General features: G+C 44.0%; 1 protein-coding gene across 4 annotated transcripts in view; it reads left to right on the top strand.

Moving 5' to 3' along the window:
• Window positions 1–17184, top strand: part of FHOD3 (formin homology 2 domain containing 3) — a 309925-nt gene that overhangs the window by 256628 nt on the left and 36113 nt on the right. For all 4 annotated transcript variants that reach the window (XM_066626842.1, XM_066626844.1, XM_066626843.1 and 1 more), the window contains 2 exons: window positions 1038–1199; window positions 16464–16654. In XM_066626842.1, coding sequence (XP_066482939.1) covers window positions 1038–1199; window positions 16464–16654 — 353 coding nt within the window. The remainder of the gene's footprint in view (window positions 1–1037; window positions 1200–16463; window positions 16655–17184) is intronic.

Below are 17184 nucleotides of genomic sequence, written 5' to 3'. Positions count from 1 at the left end.
CAGCACTCAAAGGTGCATCAGCCTGCGGAGGCTGACACAAGCTTCCACACTGGCTTCCTCGGGTGGGCTGACACAAGGCTCTGGGGAGGACAGGGAGGAGGCAGGAGGGAGGCATACCTGGGCGGGTGGGGGGAGTGGGAGGTGGGGGTGAGATCCAGCCTTGTTCCCGGGGAGGTGACACAAGTCCAAGGAGACCCATTGGGGCAAAGGCGCCTTACCTGGAGATAAGGGGAAAAGTTTCCCCTTGCCTCTGGCTGAGCCACCTTGGACTCCTATCCTGCGCTGGATACAGTGTAAGCCTCTTGGCTTGCCTGTTCCAGCACAGGGTAGGATTGTGCCCTTAGATAAACAATATGTTTTGTTTCAGACTGCAGCTTTTTACTAGACCTTGTAGAAGTCAGTGGAAGCTATTGAGAACCAAGCCTATCTGCATAGTTCCACCCCTTCATCTACATACCCCACCTTGTAGAAATTCTGCTCCTTAGAATAGAAATAGGTTCCATAGAAACTCTACCCATATACATGTCCAGTGTTATTTTTTACTTATGCTTGGATAGATATAGAGAGCTGTCATCTTGCGTTGGATATATTTATTCAAAATTCATTTTTGTTTGCTCATAATAAATATGGGCAGAATAAATGAATTTTATTTATTGTGCTATATATGTCTTAATGTAAATGTAATAGATACCTATATCTTGGATGAATAGTTTCTCATTTGAAATGTATTTTAATCCACTTAGAATACCACTGAAGTAGTTCTGACCATTTCTAATTCCACTACCACTAGTGTGACTGATGGCTTCAGGTGAATTATTCCTAACTTATACTATTCTAACTATAAACACATACAAATCTCCTGATTTTGCAGCTATTTTAATAATACACTCTGATAGCCAGTTTGTTTTTTTCACCATCAACCGCCTCTTGTAAGCAATCTCTTCTCCTCAAATATGTTCCATTATAATAATTTTTTAGAAGATTGGCAAGGAAAAGGGCATGCCTCATGTTATTTGTGTTTTCTTCCATTTGCACAGGCCAAAGCCTTTGAACTGAGCTACCTCGAGAAAGTTCCAGAAGTCAAGGACACAGTGCATAAGCAGTCTCTTCTGCATCACGTCTGCACAATAGTCGTGGAAAAATTTCCAGACAGCACAGACCTTTATTCCGAGATTGGGGCCATCACTAGGTCAGCCAAGGTATGTCCAAGTGTAAAGAAAACTTTTCTTTATCAGCCTCTGTAAAGAACTAAAATGTTTAAATGAAATGTTCAAGTTTGGCTTCCACACCACTTTTCCCTATTCTTCCTTATACACACTGTGAGTTTAAAAAAAATCTAGATTTCTTTTTATGTCATAAACTTGGAATTTTCAGGATCTAGTCTAGGAAATTTCTTTCTGGCATCTTTTTGTTCATTTTTCTCTCAAATGGTTTTCTCATCACGGTCTTTCAACAGGCAGCCTATTCCTTCAATCTGAAGCTAAATATTTTATAGAGTTTAATGAAATTCTAAAGCAATTAATAGAATTGACTATTATTAGAGATATGCCATCTCAGAATCAAATTGGAACAGCTTGCGCATGTTTGCTGCTGTAAGTCTTCTGTTTTGTAGATCGGTAGGGACCCTTCTGCCATCTCCACTGCAGAGGAAAACAAGTCAAGCCTTGGTTTCCATGAAATTGTGCAATGTCTTCACTTGGCATCCCAAAAACTATGAAATAAGCCTCCCCAACCCTCTGAAGGCTTTGTAAAGCCCTTGGAGGGCTGAAAAAATCACTCCCTATTTCACCAAGGAAACAGGAAGTGAAGGCCTTCCGAGGGCCTCAGAAGAAGGGCATAAAAACATCACTACTGGTTTCCTCAGCCCTCTAAGGGCTTTGCAAGGCCTTCAGGGTTTGGGGAAGCCGTGTGCCAATTCCCCAGCCTTCACAACACTTCTAGGGAAAATGCCCTCAGATCAGCACACCAGCCAACTGAGTGTCACGGGGGGCGGCACTACGGTGGAGGATGGCAGTGGGGTGCTGCCCCCCAAGCCTGCCACTTGGGACATTTGTCCCCCTTGCTCCCCACCCCAGGTACACCACAGACAGGAAAAACAGGAACAGGCCAAGGGATGGTGCATGCACACTTCGCACATTCATATATGAAGAGAGGCCAGAACCAAGCCATGCGTGCCCTACGGCCCAGTCAATCCTGCCACTGTCAAACTCTGGCAGGAAATATGGGAGGACTTCTTCACTTTCTTCACCTTTCACAACTAGGACCAATGTTAAAAATCTTTTTTCAGTCTATTCATTGTTCCTGAAGCATTTCTGGTTTGGAGTAACAAATAAAAATGAGACAAGGCAGGCACTGTCTCACATCTTCTGTCAGGATGACTTGGGCAAATGGCTTCCAGATCACAACGGTCAGTCTAGATTTTTTTTTCACAGATGCTAATCCTTAGAGAACTCTGCTTCTCAGATACTCTTTCCAATTTATCTGCCACTGAAGGATTCCTGTCAGGCAGGGCCTCTGAGAGGAATTTTACCAGGGGGTACAAAGTTTCTTCTGGGTCCCTTTGCTAAGGGGGAGGGCTGAAACAGATGGGTAAGGGTGATGACAGGCAAGCAGAATGGGGAATGGGGATGACAGGCAAGCAGAATGAAAGCAGGGAGGGGCAAAATGGGGGGAGGGTGGAGACAGCTGGATAAGTCTTTGGAGCCCAGGTCTACCCACCCATGTGGCATCAGCAGCAAGATACAGTTATACAGAAAAGGCTCTCTAAAATCTTTTAAACATAGGAAATCGTGACAAAAATTAACATCATCATATTTAACCTCACATTAGAATGGAAAATGTCCTGTGTACCAAAACTTGCTTCTGCAGCAGCTGTAGCCCCGCAGCTGTGTCCCTGAGTTCCTATACACTTCATAGTAAGCAGATCCACAATCCAAAGAGCTACTGTAGCAGGCCGGTTTCCTCCCAGATTTGACACTGTATTAAGGAGTGTCATGTTGGCCCAGCATATATGGCTTGCCAGTAGCTGCAGCCGTACACTCATGGTTGTGTCTCCAGCATCCCATGCAGGCAACAAGTAGATAGGAAAATGTAAGATTCCAGGAAATTCTTGGGCCCCCACCTTTGGCTCCTGGGCCTCCTTTTTGACCCTGTTACAAATTATCCCCTTTACCCCCCCTCTCCTAGGCCCTGCTCAGGCCCTGCTCAGGCATTGCTCATATGTGAATTTGAGGGGGCTTTTTTCCTCACAATAAGCAGAGGCCATGAGGCTTTCAAGTGGTAGAGGGAGGCAGACCAAATTGGAATCGAGGCAAAGCAAGATTTAAGTTTCAAACAAGTCATGGCATCTCTTACAGCAGCAGCAGCAGAAAGAAGGGAACACACAAAGAGCTTACAGGACTAAGGATCAAATTTCACCAGAGTCAGAAGTTAGAGGTCTGTGTCCCTAAACAAATGCAAATCACTTACCATGACAACCAAACCAAAATGCACATTAGCTCCCAAGTCTATGTGTATCAATTTAAGGGAAAAGCACTTTAAGAAACCATGTCCATGATTTATCAACCAACAAGGAATTCATTCAAGGAAATTCAACAGAAAGGAAACTAGGAATGATCCAAATGCTAGTTCCAGTACTAAGCACAGAAATTTTAATGTATGGGAACAAGTTTTAACATTACATTGTGCATGGATTCAGGAGTCTCTACTCACAAGACAAATAATAAAGATTTTTTTTAAGCCACTGTTCATAAATGAAAATGGAAACATTTGTGTTGCTGATGACAATCCGATAGAGCAGCATTTTTCAAAGTGTGCTCTTAGGAGCCTTCAGGAGCTCCATAAGCACACCATAAGTGGCCGCCATCTGCTCAGCACTGTACAACTCTGCATGTGCCAGGGCTAAGAGGCTCCCTGAGATTCTGTTTAGGAGTGTAAAGGGTCCAGAGACAGAAAAATTTGAGAACCACCGCAAGATAGCAGAGGCCATGAAGTGCTATATTGCAATATATTAGCAGGTGGCAGAGCTGTAGAAACCAAAGACGTGCTATACTTACCTGAGATGAAAGGTAATTTATTGAGGTCCCACTCCTGTCCAACTTTCCAGCACTGGTGCAGCTGCAATGCAGCCCCAGGGTAAGGGAACAAATGTTTCCTTACCTTGAAGAGACCTCTGTGACTTCCTCCCCACCACAGGATGCAGCACATGCCCCATTGACACAGCTGCACTGGCACTGGAAAATTGGTTAGGATTGAGCCCTGAGTGTTTCTAAGTTTACTCAAAAAAGGATTTACTATCAATTTAGAGGCAAACTCTAAACTATAACAAAGGAGGGTATATTGTATGCAAGAGGCTTTGAGCAAAACCGTGTATTATTGAATCATCATCATAATCAATAACGTGTACCAGCTCTAAGGATCACTGGACTGAGAGAAAAACCCTTTATTGAGGGTTGTGGTCAAAAAAGTTTGGAAAACACTGATCTAGAGGCTTGTGGCTGAGGGAGGCCATAGCTGGGGACAAAGAGGCACCTTGGAAGGAGGTGTCCTCTTCTGTTTGGGGTGTGTGTGTGTGTGTGTGTGTGTGTGTATAGAAACTGTCCCTCTTCACCCCAGCCTGGCATCTTTTCCAGTGGCTGTTGCTGGTGTCTCTTCTGTATCTCTGTCTAGAATGTAAGCCCTTTGGGACAGGGAACCATTTCTGGATTTATTCTGCTGTGTTCTGCTGCTATTCCGCTTTGAAAACTACTTTTGGTTGAAAAGTGGTATATAAAAATTATAATATAATAATAATAATAATTTCAGAATATGACATACAGCTCAAGTCAGCAGGCCTCACTAACACTTCCCTACAGTGTTTTTTTTTGGGGGGGGGGGAAGATGCAGGAAATCACAACTTGCTAATCTTTTATTTATTTATTTATTTATTTATTTATTTATTTATTTATTTTATAAACCATTTTTTATTGGAGAAATATTTTTATGTGCTTCCCCCCTAAAGATGAACTTACTTCTGAGTAGACATGCGTAGGATTGGGCTGTCAATCTCCACATCCCCTTCCCCCTAGCTACTTTTTCTACACATGGGGAAAAATACTGTACAGATGTAGTATGTAGTGTGGCACTACTTCGAGGAGAGGAAGCAGTGAATGGATTCCAGAAAACGGCTTATATGAGTTCCATGTAGTAAAATTACTCTAAGCAACTGTGGGAGTAAGAACAAAAAAGGAATTCTTACATGAGAGGGGGTCCTTAGGTGCACACAGAAACAGCTAAGTTTGCAAACAAGCGATTAAATATGGTTTAATTCAGGTATCAGAATACTCTGTGTCTTTGGGAAGGCGCTTGGCATGCAATTGTATGTTCTCTGCTGCCCTGAGCAGCTGCTGTGCATTGCTGGAGAGGAGCTGCAAATGCTGGCTGGTGGAGGGCATGCTTGTGGGGGAAGGATGAGGAGGATCTCTGGCAAGGCTGGACAGCATGTTGTACACACGTAGAATCCCTTTTCACCTGCCCTTAGCAGGTGAAAACGGGTGCAGATATATATCTCTGCCAGGATTAAGAGCCCAATCCTAGGTATGTCTACTCTGAAGTAAGTCTCATTCTAGTCAATGGAGCTTACTCCCAGGAAAGTGCCTAGGATTGCAGCCTAAGAACCCAATCCTATGCATGTCTACTCAGAAGTCCACTTTAGTGAATGGGGCTTACTGTGGATAGGATGGCAGCCTCAGGGCCCAATCCTGTGCCTGTCTACTCAGAAGTCAGTCCCATTAGAGGCAGTGGGGCTTCCTCCCAGGAAGGTGTGGAGAGGACTGCTGCCTCAGAGCCCCTCCTCTGCCTGTCTCCTCAGAAGTAAGTTCCATTAGAGTCAACGGGGCTCACTGCGCCCTCGCACTTGTCAGCCAGAGTTGCCTGGTGCAGGAGGAAGCCTGCTTGGGAAAGGATGGGGTGGGGGGGAGAAGAGGAGCCCTATGGGGGAGTTGTGCTGGGCTACGCATCATGGCTTGTAACCCATAATAGATTTTTCCTCCAGAAACTTGTCCAATCCCGTTTTAAAGGCATCCAGGCCAGATGCAGTCACCACATCCTGCGGCAAGGAGTTCCACAGACCAACGACATGCTGAGTAAAGAAATATTTTCTTTTGTCTGTCCTAACCCGCCCAACACTCAATTTTAGTGGATGTCCCCTGGTTCTGGTGTTATGTGAGAGTGTAAAGAGCATCTCTCTATCCACTTTATCCTTCCCATGCATAATTTTGTATGTCTCAATCATGTCCCCCCTCAGGCGCCTCATTTCTCGGCTGAAGAGGCCCAAACGCCATAGCCTTTCCTCATAAGGAAGGTGCCCCAGCCCAGCAATCATCTTAGTCGCTCTCTTTTGCACCTTTTCCATTTCTACTATGTCCTTTTTGAGATGTGGTGACCAGAACTGGACATAATGCTCCAGGTGTGGCCTTATCATCGATTTGTACAACAGCATTTTAATATTAGCTGTTTTGTTCTCAATACCTTTTCTAATGATCCCAAGCATAGAATTGGCCTTCTTTACTGCCGCTGCACATTGGGTTGACACTTTCATTGACCTGTCACCAAGATCTCTCTCCTGATCTGTCACAGACAGCTCAGAACCCATTAGCCTATATGTGAAGTTTTGATTTTTTGCCCCAATGTGCATGACTTTACACTTACTTACATTGAAACGCATCTGCCATTTTGCTGCCCATTCTGCCAGTCTGGAGAGATCCTTCTGGAGCTCCTCACAATCACTTCTGGTCTGAAAAGTTTGGTGTCGTCTGCAAACTTAGCCACCTCACTGCTCACCCCTGTCCAGTTCATTTATGAAGAGGTTAAAAAGCACCGGTCCCAGGACAGATCCTTGGGGCACACCGCTTTTCACCTCTCTCCATTGTGAAAATTGCCCATTGACAGTTACTCATGGCTTCAGCAAATAAAAATTTGAGTCTGAAAGCTATCCAAGCTGTTTAATGGTACAGACTCCAAAAGTATGAGAAAACATATATAAATAAAGTTTATATAAATAAACTTTATATATATAAAGTTTATTATTATTATTCATTTTTATACATCTTTTAGCGTTTTACAGGCTTGATTCCTCTGTGATTTGCTCTTTTATTCTGTCTTATCTGACTACTGTTTTTATGGCCTCTGTAATGTGTTTTTAAATGTTTTTATCTGCTATGTGTTTAATGTTTTTTAAAATCTGTTTTTTTTTTACATGTTGTTAGCCGCCCTGGGTCCCTTTAGGGAGAAGGGTGGGATATAAATAAAGTTGTTTATTATTATTATTATTATTATTATTATTATTATTATTATTATTATTATTATTATTATTATTATTATTAAGGAAAATTAGCATGAGTAAAGCATGTATATTACAATGAGAATTATATTACAGTTTGAACTCTATATGATCGAGGTATAGACCCAAGATCACCTTGGATCCTGTTCCTCCCCTCTAGGGAAGCGGTTCTCAAATTCACTGGGAGTTTGAGAACTGATTGTATGTTCTTGTGGGGGTAGGAACCAGGAAGGGAGATGTTCCCCGGCAGCATGACAGCAATTGCAGCACTGTGGGTACCCAGAGGCTTGTCTCCCTGGGGGGTCAGCAAGCCTTGGAGAGGGTCTGGGAGGCCCTCAGCCCTCTCTGCTGGTCTCTCCTAAGCAATTTATGACTCAGATCTGCAGGTTGGAGCGACTTCCAGTTTACCCCAAGCATTTCCTGGTGAACCGGAAGTTGCTCCAACCTGCAGATCGGAGCAACAAATTGCTTGGGATGACTTGCAGACTGGCCTCCTGGACCCTCTCCAAGGCTTGCTGACCCCCTCCCCCTAGGTAGGGAGACAAGACTCTGGGTGCCTGCAGCGCTGCCAAGGCACCCATTCCTGGGTCACTCCCCTTCAGGGGGAATGGCCTGTGTTTTGCTCCTATGGTGGGTCACAACCCATCACTTTGAGCACCAGTGCTCTAAGGTATTAGCTACTCCTCCCAGATTGGTGTTGTCTCCAGATTTGATGAGCATCCCCTCTACTTGAGTATTCATCCAAGTCATTTATAAAGTTGTTGAACAACACTGGGCCCAAGACAGAGTCCTGAGGCACATAACATATCACTACCCTCCAGTGACTGTTAACAAGCATTCCTGAGTACAGTCTGTTAACCAGCCATGGATCAATCCAACAGAATGCCTACTAGATCATACTCATTCATTCATTCATTCATTCATACATGCATACACCACCTTTCCCATGCCAGAGCACATGCCCAAGGCAGCTTACAATTCCCAATTAAAATATGCAGTATACAATAATGTATAACAGTAATAAAACAATAAATTCTATAAATAAATTCTTCCTATAGCAGCACCATACACTGTATGAAATTTATGAGCATGAATTTTACCTTGAAATCTATGGGACTGCGTAATAGCGAGGGCCCATCAACATTTCCAACATCTGATGCTTCCTTCTCCATGCTGGCTATCCCTAGATTCATTGAAGGTTGCTGGTCCAACAGTGAGCCCACAGAACACACATAGAAAACATTTTCTTGCAGAACCCAAATTGATGGCTTGTCCCTTAATTTGTATAGCATAAGAAAAAGGATGCTTCCAGATATCATCTTATAAACATCTTCTATCAGAGGACAGTTGGTTTGGACACTGGGCAAGGACCAAGCCTGTCAGAGAGCCAATTTGGCCTGGTCAATCTCCAAACCTCTGTAATAGCTGTAATGTGCTATTGGGAGTGGGTTGGGGATGCCGCAGTGCAAGACAGTGACCCAAGGCTCCCAGCAACCTGGCACTGGCACTCTTCTGAAGTCAGTGAGCCATAGTTTGTCTCTGAAAACAAGCTAAACAGCCACTTTGCTATCTGCCAGCTGGAAGAGAGGCACTGAGCATGTTTCACTTCAGTAAAAAGTTACTAAATCATTGCTCGTGTCATGACCACTCGAAAACTTCCTTTTCCCCCCTCTTTTTTGAGGAGAGACCTGGAACTAGTATGACATAAATCATGGGTAGAGATCTCAGGCTGCAATCCTAGCCTCACTTTCCTGGAAGTAATTCCCATTGAACACAATGGGACTTACATCTGAGTAGACCTGCTTAGGTTTGTGCCCTCAGTCAGTTTTGCCTAGACTGAGAATTGTACCATTAGAGGTACTAACAGCCCAGTCCTAACCAGCCGCAGCAGGCCAGTGGACCTGTGCTGCATCCAAGATAGAAGCTGAAAGCGACTCAGCCCAGGGGAAGGGGAGTTGCTTCCCCTTACCCCGGTAAAGCCACAGCAGCCCCAATGGGGCTACTCAGATCTGCGCCACCTCAAGAAGTAGCACAAATCCAAGTAGCCCAGGACTGCCCCGGGCTGCCCAGGAACAGGGTTAGGATCTGGCATAAGGGACGGATTGTGGCCCCACCTCCCACTCCCTGCCTGCCCCCAGGAACGCCTGCTGACCACCCTCCCCCACCCTGAAACACCTCCCTCCTGCCTCTTCCCTGCCCTCCCCCAACCCTACATTGGACAAGCTCAGCTGACACACGTCTTCTGGGGCCTATGGCAGCGCAGGGAGGCCGCTGCATGTCCATGTGCCAGCCTCACTCTGTTCCAAGTCCAAGAGCAAGGGACTTGTGCTGACCCAAGTACAGGTCTGGATTGTGCCCTAATTTGCATATGTGAGATGTGTACTGTATTCCTCATATTTGTATGCCAATTCTAGCTTCCTAAGAACATCCACTTTCTTCCTGGAAAAAAATGATAATGATTTTATGCCTTTGTTGTTGTAGGAGGGAAAAAAGCAGAACATAGGCAATATCTGCTCACCTTTTCCCCCAGTTTGTTTGTAAGTCATGGGACTAGCCCCACAACTCATTTCTATATCTAAAGGGATTATGTGGAGAAGGATTCTATCCAGAATAGACTCTGTATCAATGCTTTGTGGTGAAGATTGACAGTACTAAGGTTTCTTTTTTCTTGACAGTAGATGCTAATGTAACTCTTTTTGCATTATGTGAATGCAAGCTGTGAATGATATCCAAACCAATCAAAGCCAGAACTTCCCAGTTATTTAGCCCTTCTTATGAGTTCCTACTGCCTGTTTACAGTTTACATTCTGAGCCACATTCCTATCCCTAAAGAAGGCAACACCCCAAAATGCATTAGGTATATTCCATCACTAAATAAATGTTCTGAGCATCATCCTGAGGCTTTGCACCCACTTCCTTGACTTCCAGTCCTTTTGTGTAGCTCCCTCTTCCTTTTCTGTTTGAGACACTCCAGTCCATCCATCTTGTTCTGTAACACCCCTATTCTGGCATAATAGTTTGAATTTTGGAAAACTCAAATACTAAACTGAGAACCACAATAGTGGTTCTCAAATTTTTAGCACCACAACCCACTTTTTAGAATGAGACTCTGTCAGGACCCGCAAGAAGTGATGTCATCAAGAAGGAAAATTTTTCACAATCCTAGGCTGCAATCCTAACCCAGGAGTAAGTCCCACTGACTGTCATTGTTAAAAGCATATACATAGTAGCTTGTTAAAAGTACAGATCTGTAACATTTCCCCAAACGCAGTCACATACCATAGCAGCATCAAGTCTAATATATTAAAAATAAAATATTTAAATGAATGGGGACCCACCTGAAATTGGCTCATGACCCACAGTTTGAGAAACACTACTATACAAAATAAGCATATCCATTTTCTCCTTGAAAACCTCCTTGCAAGGTTTCAAGCAGAGGCTGGATGGCCACCTGGCAGGATTGTCATAGCAGTTGCCTGCACTGAGAAGGGAGTTGGACTAGATGACACCCATGGTCTTTTCCAACTCTAATATTCTTTTATTCTGTAAACAATCACACTAGGAGCATGTTTTTATTCTGAGTCCAGAAATGGTTTTATTTTGTACAGAATTTGAACCATTTCTTGCATAACTGCAACCCAGATCTGATTGTAGACTATGACCCCGCAATATGTTACATAGTGCAAACAGTCTCCAAAGACCTGTCCAGAGTTAAAAGAAACAGGAAGCTGCTGATTTGAGTGACAGAACTGTGGTAGGAAGACTGTAAAATCCTTTCCCATGATTTGCTTACTCAAAATTCATCCGAGCTGCTTTTCTTCTCACAGGAGAGGAGTACCCTCACCCCATACTCCTGTATGGGAAAGTAAACTTGGAAGTCTGTGATTTTGAGCAGAAAAATGAATGAAAAGGACAGGTTTGTTGGGCCACTAACCCCTTTGGTCCCTGTTCTTCCACTCCTGGTCACAGCATCCAAGGCTGTCTGTGAGTTAGAAAAGAAAAACCAGCAAAACCATGTGCTTCTCTTATGTCTGTCTTGGCTCCGAGTTTCTGCAGAGACTTCTTAATTCTGATAACTAATTAACTGCTGCTTGAAAAGTGTCTGTGCCAGTGGTTTGACCTAGATGTTGTTGTTAAGAGCATACACAATTGAGTGAATGTGTCCTCATTTCTAGGCAAGTCAGGATTTTGAAAGGACTTCATATTTTCACATTGTTTATTATTCCCTTCTGGGCCAAGGAATGAATTGTACATTAAAGTTAAATAGGAAAAATTCCATCACCAGGCTGGCAAGTACAATAAGCTTTTAAAAATGAACCTGGTGATAACTTTGCCAAATGCCTCATTCTTACTCAGTGTGCTTTTGAGAAGCTGTAATTTGGGCTATGAGTGATACACATTTAAGAAAACGCACTTGACCAGTACTTTTTTTATCACATAAGTTTATCAACCTCTTGAGCACCATGATCTTAACTCCATTTTCTAGCTAAATCTTGTCATGAAAAACCATTGAGCTTTCAGGACTTTGGACGAAAAGGTGGACCAATTACACAGACCTACAAAATTGAGAGTCAGAAAAGTTTTTCCCAAACTTTATGGTGGTTTTGATATGAATTTGGGGTGCTGATTCCAAAAATGGCATCCGTTTTGCCCTATCACGTCTAGTTTTGGAGATATAGTATAGCCCTCATTAGTGAACAGTTCAAGCACCTTCCTCATGAGGAAGCCATGGTGTAGGCTTCCTCATGAGGAAGCTGCTTGAACGTTCTATACTATATCTCCAAAACTAGACGTGATAGGGCAAAACGGATGCCATTTTTGGAATCAACACCCCAAATATACTCAGGAAATGGTGTAGCGTTTAAGGAAGCAAAATGTGTGTTGGCCTGTGGACAGGGACACCTAGAGCTCTGACCGTCATCCTGAACTGCCTGCTGCATAGGGGACAGATGTTCTGCTGTGCAGTGGGATTGCTGCGCCACCTAGCCAGAGGAGCCTGTTGCGTGCCCCACTCAAGCCAGTACTTCAGCCACACCAAGGTGAAAACCACAATCAAAGCAACCCTTGAGCCACTCAGCAGCACAGGAACAACAGTAAAGAGGGAAATCTCCACCAAGGCAACACTCTAACACTGAGTCACATGCGCCATAGCGCTGTTTCATACAGTGGGCCAAATAGCATTCAAGGCATTTGCTGAGGTTCAGAAGTGACATCATTAAGCAGATGATGGTCAGAAATAAACACTTTGTTCTCACATAGAAATTCATTAGCTGCAAATGACAGAAGAGAAAATGTGCAAATCTTGTTCATAGTTTCAAGATATCAGATATTCCAATTATTCTTCTGGGAGAGCCCAATTATAACAGGGGCCAGAGAAATTGCTTCCAGGGGCCCCATTCAACCCAAGGGCCTTATGTTTGACACCCCTGCGCTAAAGTAAGGACTCTGAAAACGGCCACAAGCCCTCTAGCAAGCAGCTTCCAAATACTCAGCCACAGCAGGACTACAGCAAGGAATTCTGAATAAACCACATCTCAAGCCACCCTAAAAGCAGCCCCTGTAAGTGCTCAGCAACCACAGGAACAATTCCCATCACCCCCCAATAATAAGCAATGAGTACCAAGCAAAGCAGCAGCAGGAAAAATTACCAAGACTCCTGCTACAGAGCACAGAGCATCCTGAGGCTAAGCAGCTCCTCCAGTCATTGCAAATGACATGCAGCCTAAAAGCAGCCACGCTAAGGAGCACTTAAAAGGCACCAACAAAACAGATTCCCCCCCATACACACACACACATGCCCAGACCACCAAACTCAACCCCAAGCTCCCCTCTCAGCTCCAGCAGGAGCAAACACAATGAGGCTGGCAGAGCCAAAAGCCCACAGCAGCTGGCACACACAGATGACACCACACTGCAATCTAGTTGGTAAAGTTGGCCATAACAACGGGTGGTGGGGGAGGTCTTATATTTTCTTCCCTGGATGATGCAGCAAGCTATGCGGGAGCAAACATCACTCCCAAGCTCCACTTCCAACTTCTGCCACCCCTCGAAGGGCCCTGATTACCTGAACAGGTGTCGGATCCCTCACCGTCCATCAGAGCAAAGTGTTTGCTCAAAGTGGCATGCTGTGGGACGGGCAAAGAGAGAGAGGCACCCTCTTCCTTTCCAGTTCTTTCTCTCTTTCCTCGGAGGTGTGATCTTAGGGGGGGGGCATTGAGAGTGAACAGGGAAGTCCAGATAAGAACTGAGGGAGCTACCCCTGTTGTTCATTGGGGGGGGGGATCCCCAGAGATGAACTGAGAAATTAGTTCTCCCCACATATTTTCTCTAATAAAATTGGTTTTGTTTTAAGTCATTTCCAAGAACCTACCTACATTAAGTGAGGACTTGCTTTATTCATCAGGAGGGAGCTGCATTTCTACAAGGCGAAAAACGCTGGGATTTACTCATTTGCAAGTTTTTCAGAAAAGGTGGCCTTAATGAGATTCAGACCTGTGTTCTATGATTTAGAAGTTTAATGATAAAATTAAGACACTAGCTGTTTCATCATATTTCTACTTTCAATTGGTGTGTGCCTTTGTCTAATCAGATTACACAGTCCTTCCTGTTTTCAGCAACATAAACTAAACTGAGCCTGTGGAGCACAGCCACTTAAACACCTTTTTTAATTAATGAACACAAGAAAACTTCTTGTTTGTTAAGGAATGTATTGGCTTCATCTACATTGTTTTGCTTGCAGCAAAATAAACTATGTTCACAAAATAATTTTTGTTCTAAAGGTATCTTGTTTCACACAAATATAATGACAGTTTTTCATAAAGAACACCTAAAACAATTGAATTGAGTTGATAAAAGTTCTTCAGAAAAATAACTATTATACTTTGGTCAGTGATGTTGCCGAAGTTCACACATACAGAGTGCTACACATCTGGCTTGTAACTCTCATGTATTAGGGTCTGAGCACCATTTCACCCAAAAAGTATTCAGTTCAGATTGTAATCTGAAGATCAGCACTATTTCTGGTTCCAGGACCCTTGGATGATGTAGTTTTCTCAAAGCTACTGAAATCTTATTATACTGTAGATGGCAGACATCCTGCAAATGACATGTCCTTGCACCTGGGATGCCACTGCCATTGCAGTATTACAGGTACAAGGCAGGCAGATGTTTCAAAGAGACCTCCCTCAAGATCTCTCCATCACCACCACTATCTTGCAGGGATGGCAGTGTTTGGACCCCACTATATTCTTGATTATATCATTGGCAGGGCTATAGGATTTGAATTTTTAAATCGGGCTTGGCAAAAAAAATGGCTATTTTCTGAGTGGAAAATATCTCAATTTGCTGACCCAGTTCCAAATCAAGTTGAAGGAAATTAAGCCACCACTCATTTTGGTGCTCATCATAGAGATTGACAGGGAAGATAATTGGGGTCTGCTGGCAGGATTTGGTTATGGGGTATAGGCCAAAGCTATTTGCAAGAACACAATCCAAAGCAATCTGAAGTCTTTCCAGGTTGACATCCCAGAAATTCTAGGCAAACAAGCCACATCACAGCTGGTTAAAATGATACTTTGCAGACCAAACTGTCCTCATTAATTGGCATCTATGCTCAAAGAGTCAGGATGTTGTAGTGATTTGAGAGTCAGACCTAGAAGATCCAAGTTCAAATTCCCACTCAGCCATGAAGCTTCCAGGGTGACTTTGGGCCAATCACTATCTCTCAGTCTAACACACCTCACATGGTTATTGTGAGAATAAAAGGAGAAATTATGTATACCACACTGAGCTCCTCAGAGAATGGATGGTATAAAAATGTGAATGAATGAATGAATGAATGAATGAATGGTGTGTGCATAACTGACCCTTCCCTTTGTTTGTTTATCTTCTTAATTACACAAAAACTGTTCAGATGACACTCCCCCCCCCCCACACACACACTTAGATTTAAGAGCAAAGTAGGAGGAGTGAAGAGAGGCTACAGGACATGCCCATGTGTGAGTCTGCACATTAATTAACGCATGGTGCTGGGTTCTAAGTTAGAGATATCTGAGTCAGCCCTCTGTGTCATCAGGCAAATAATGTGACAGAAACAGATCAGCACTCCAAGAAATAAAACAGGCTTGGAAACATATCAGATGGCTCAAAGGCAGTCAGATAAACAGAAAAGGTTTGGACACCAAAGTCAGCGTCCCCACTATACTGGCACCTTGGTTTTCTAACACATTTCTTTAGATAGTCCGATCCAGCTTGTCACAAATAGCAAATAGTCACAAGACTGAGGCACTAAAACAAACATGGCCTGAAAACTCCAGTCCAGGAACTCAAGCCTTACAGAGGGAAGTCTGGATAGGGCTTTTAACTCTCAAGCACTTAGTAGTAGCTGCACATATTGGTATATAACTTGCATCCCCCCCCCCCGCAGCAAAATCAGGAGAGGTATCGAAAGTCATTGAAACTGACAAATCTGGTGAACTATGCTTGACTTAGGCACCTGACTATGCAAACACAGCCCAACACTTCCTGGATTTTGCTTAAAACCTGAGTCCACCAGCGGCTACGAAAGATGGGAAAAGTGTCGCAACCAATAGAGCGCAACCAGAGGTCGCCAGTGCTCTTTATGGGAGTTGCTTTGACAGGCTACATCTAGAGAAGGGACCCTTTTGCCCGAAGGGTGCCTTTTGTGTGCGGGGGGGGGGATTCCCTCAGTAGATGTTTTCCTAGGGACAGTCTACCATCCCAGACTACCCAAAAAAAAAAAAAAAAAAAAGCATTGTGCAGCCAGGGGAAGTTTTTCTCAGGCTGTGTGATGCTGCCTGTTGTTTGCAGCGAAGGAAACTATCATCCCATCATGTGACATGTCACAATGTGAAGCTGTTGTTTTTCCTTGCAAGTGTGTATTTTGTTTTGATTGTAAGCATCCCTGTGAGATTTGCAAAAACCATGAGGATTTTGTAAGTCTTGCAAAAAAAAATTCCTTGCAAAAATCCAGGGGATTGTTTGTCCTAGTCTAGTTTGGCTTCGTAGTTCACACAGGGTGTCAAGGGATGAGAAATTTGAATGCGATGGGGAAACAAAACCTCCCTTGGCAGACAATTCACGAGGAGGTATTTCTTGTTTTTACTAAATGTTTACTTCTTTTCAGGTTGACTTTGAACAACTTCAGGACAACTTAAGTCAGATGGAGAAAAGGTGTAAAGCCTCATGGGATCACCTGAAGGCCATAGCAAAGTATGAAATGAAACCAATCTTAAAACAGAAGATGTCTGAGTTTCTTAAAGACTGTGCAGAAAGAATAATAATTCTGAAGATTGTCCACAGAAGAATAATTAACAGGTAGAACATTAAGGCATACTATGACTAATATGCCATTAAAATGTCTTCTAAAAATTTCCACGTCATCCGGGGCAAATTCATTGGAATGTATCATCATTTGTTCACATTATTTGCTTTTAACTAGTAATGGGACTATTCCCTCAGAGCCCAATCCAGAGCTCACTGCCAGCGCACACTGTTGCAAACGTGCCATAAGGCACGTTTGCGGGCCCTAATGCTGGGCAAGCGCCCATGGTAGCCCAGCACTGGACTGCAAAGCAGCAGAGAGGAAAGCAGGGGTGGGGGGAAGGTGGGGAGGAGGTGTTCCAGGGAGGGGAGAGGCAGGAGGCGGGCAGAGGGCAGGGAGGAAGCATGACGGGAAGGCGGGAGGTGGGGAGAGGGTGGGGGGATGCATGCCGGGGGAGGGAGCAGGGAAGGAGGCAGGACCACTGGAGTGATGCTCCACTGGATCCTAAGCCCCTGCATCAGGCTCAGAGCCTGACATGAAGGCTCTTACCTAGTATCTAGGTGAATCTAGCAGCCCCATTGCG

The sequence above is a fragment of the Tiliqua scincoides genome, chromosome 5 (assembly GCF_035046505.1).
Source record: "Tiliqua scincoides isolate rTilSci1 chromosome 5, rTilSci1.hap2, whole genome shotgun sequence".
NCBI lineage: Eukaryota > Metazoa > Chordata > Lepidosauria > Squamata > Scincidae > Tiliqua > Tiliqua scincoides.
The sequence above is the reverse complement of the archived record's forward strand: the minus strand, read 5'-3'. Positions and strand labels throughout refer to the sequence as shown.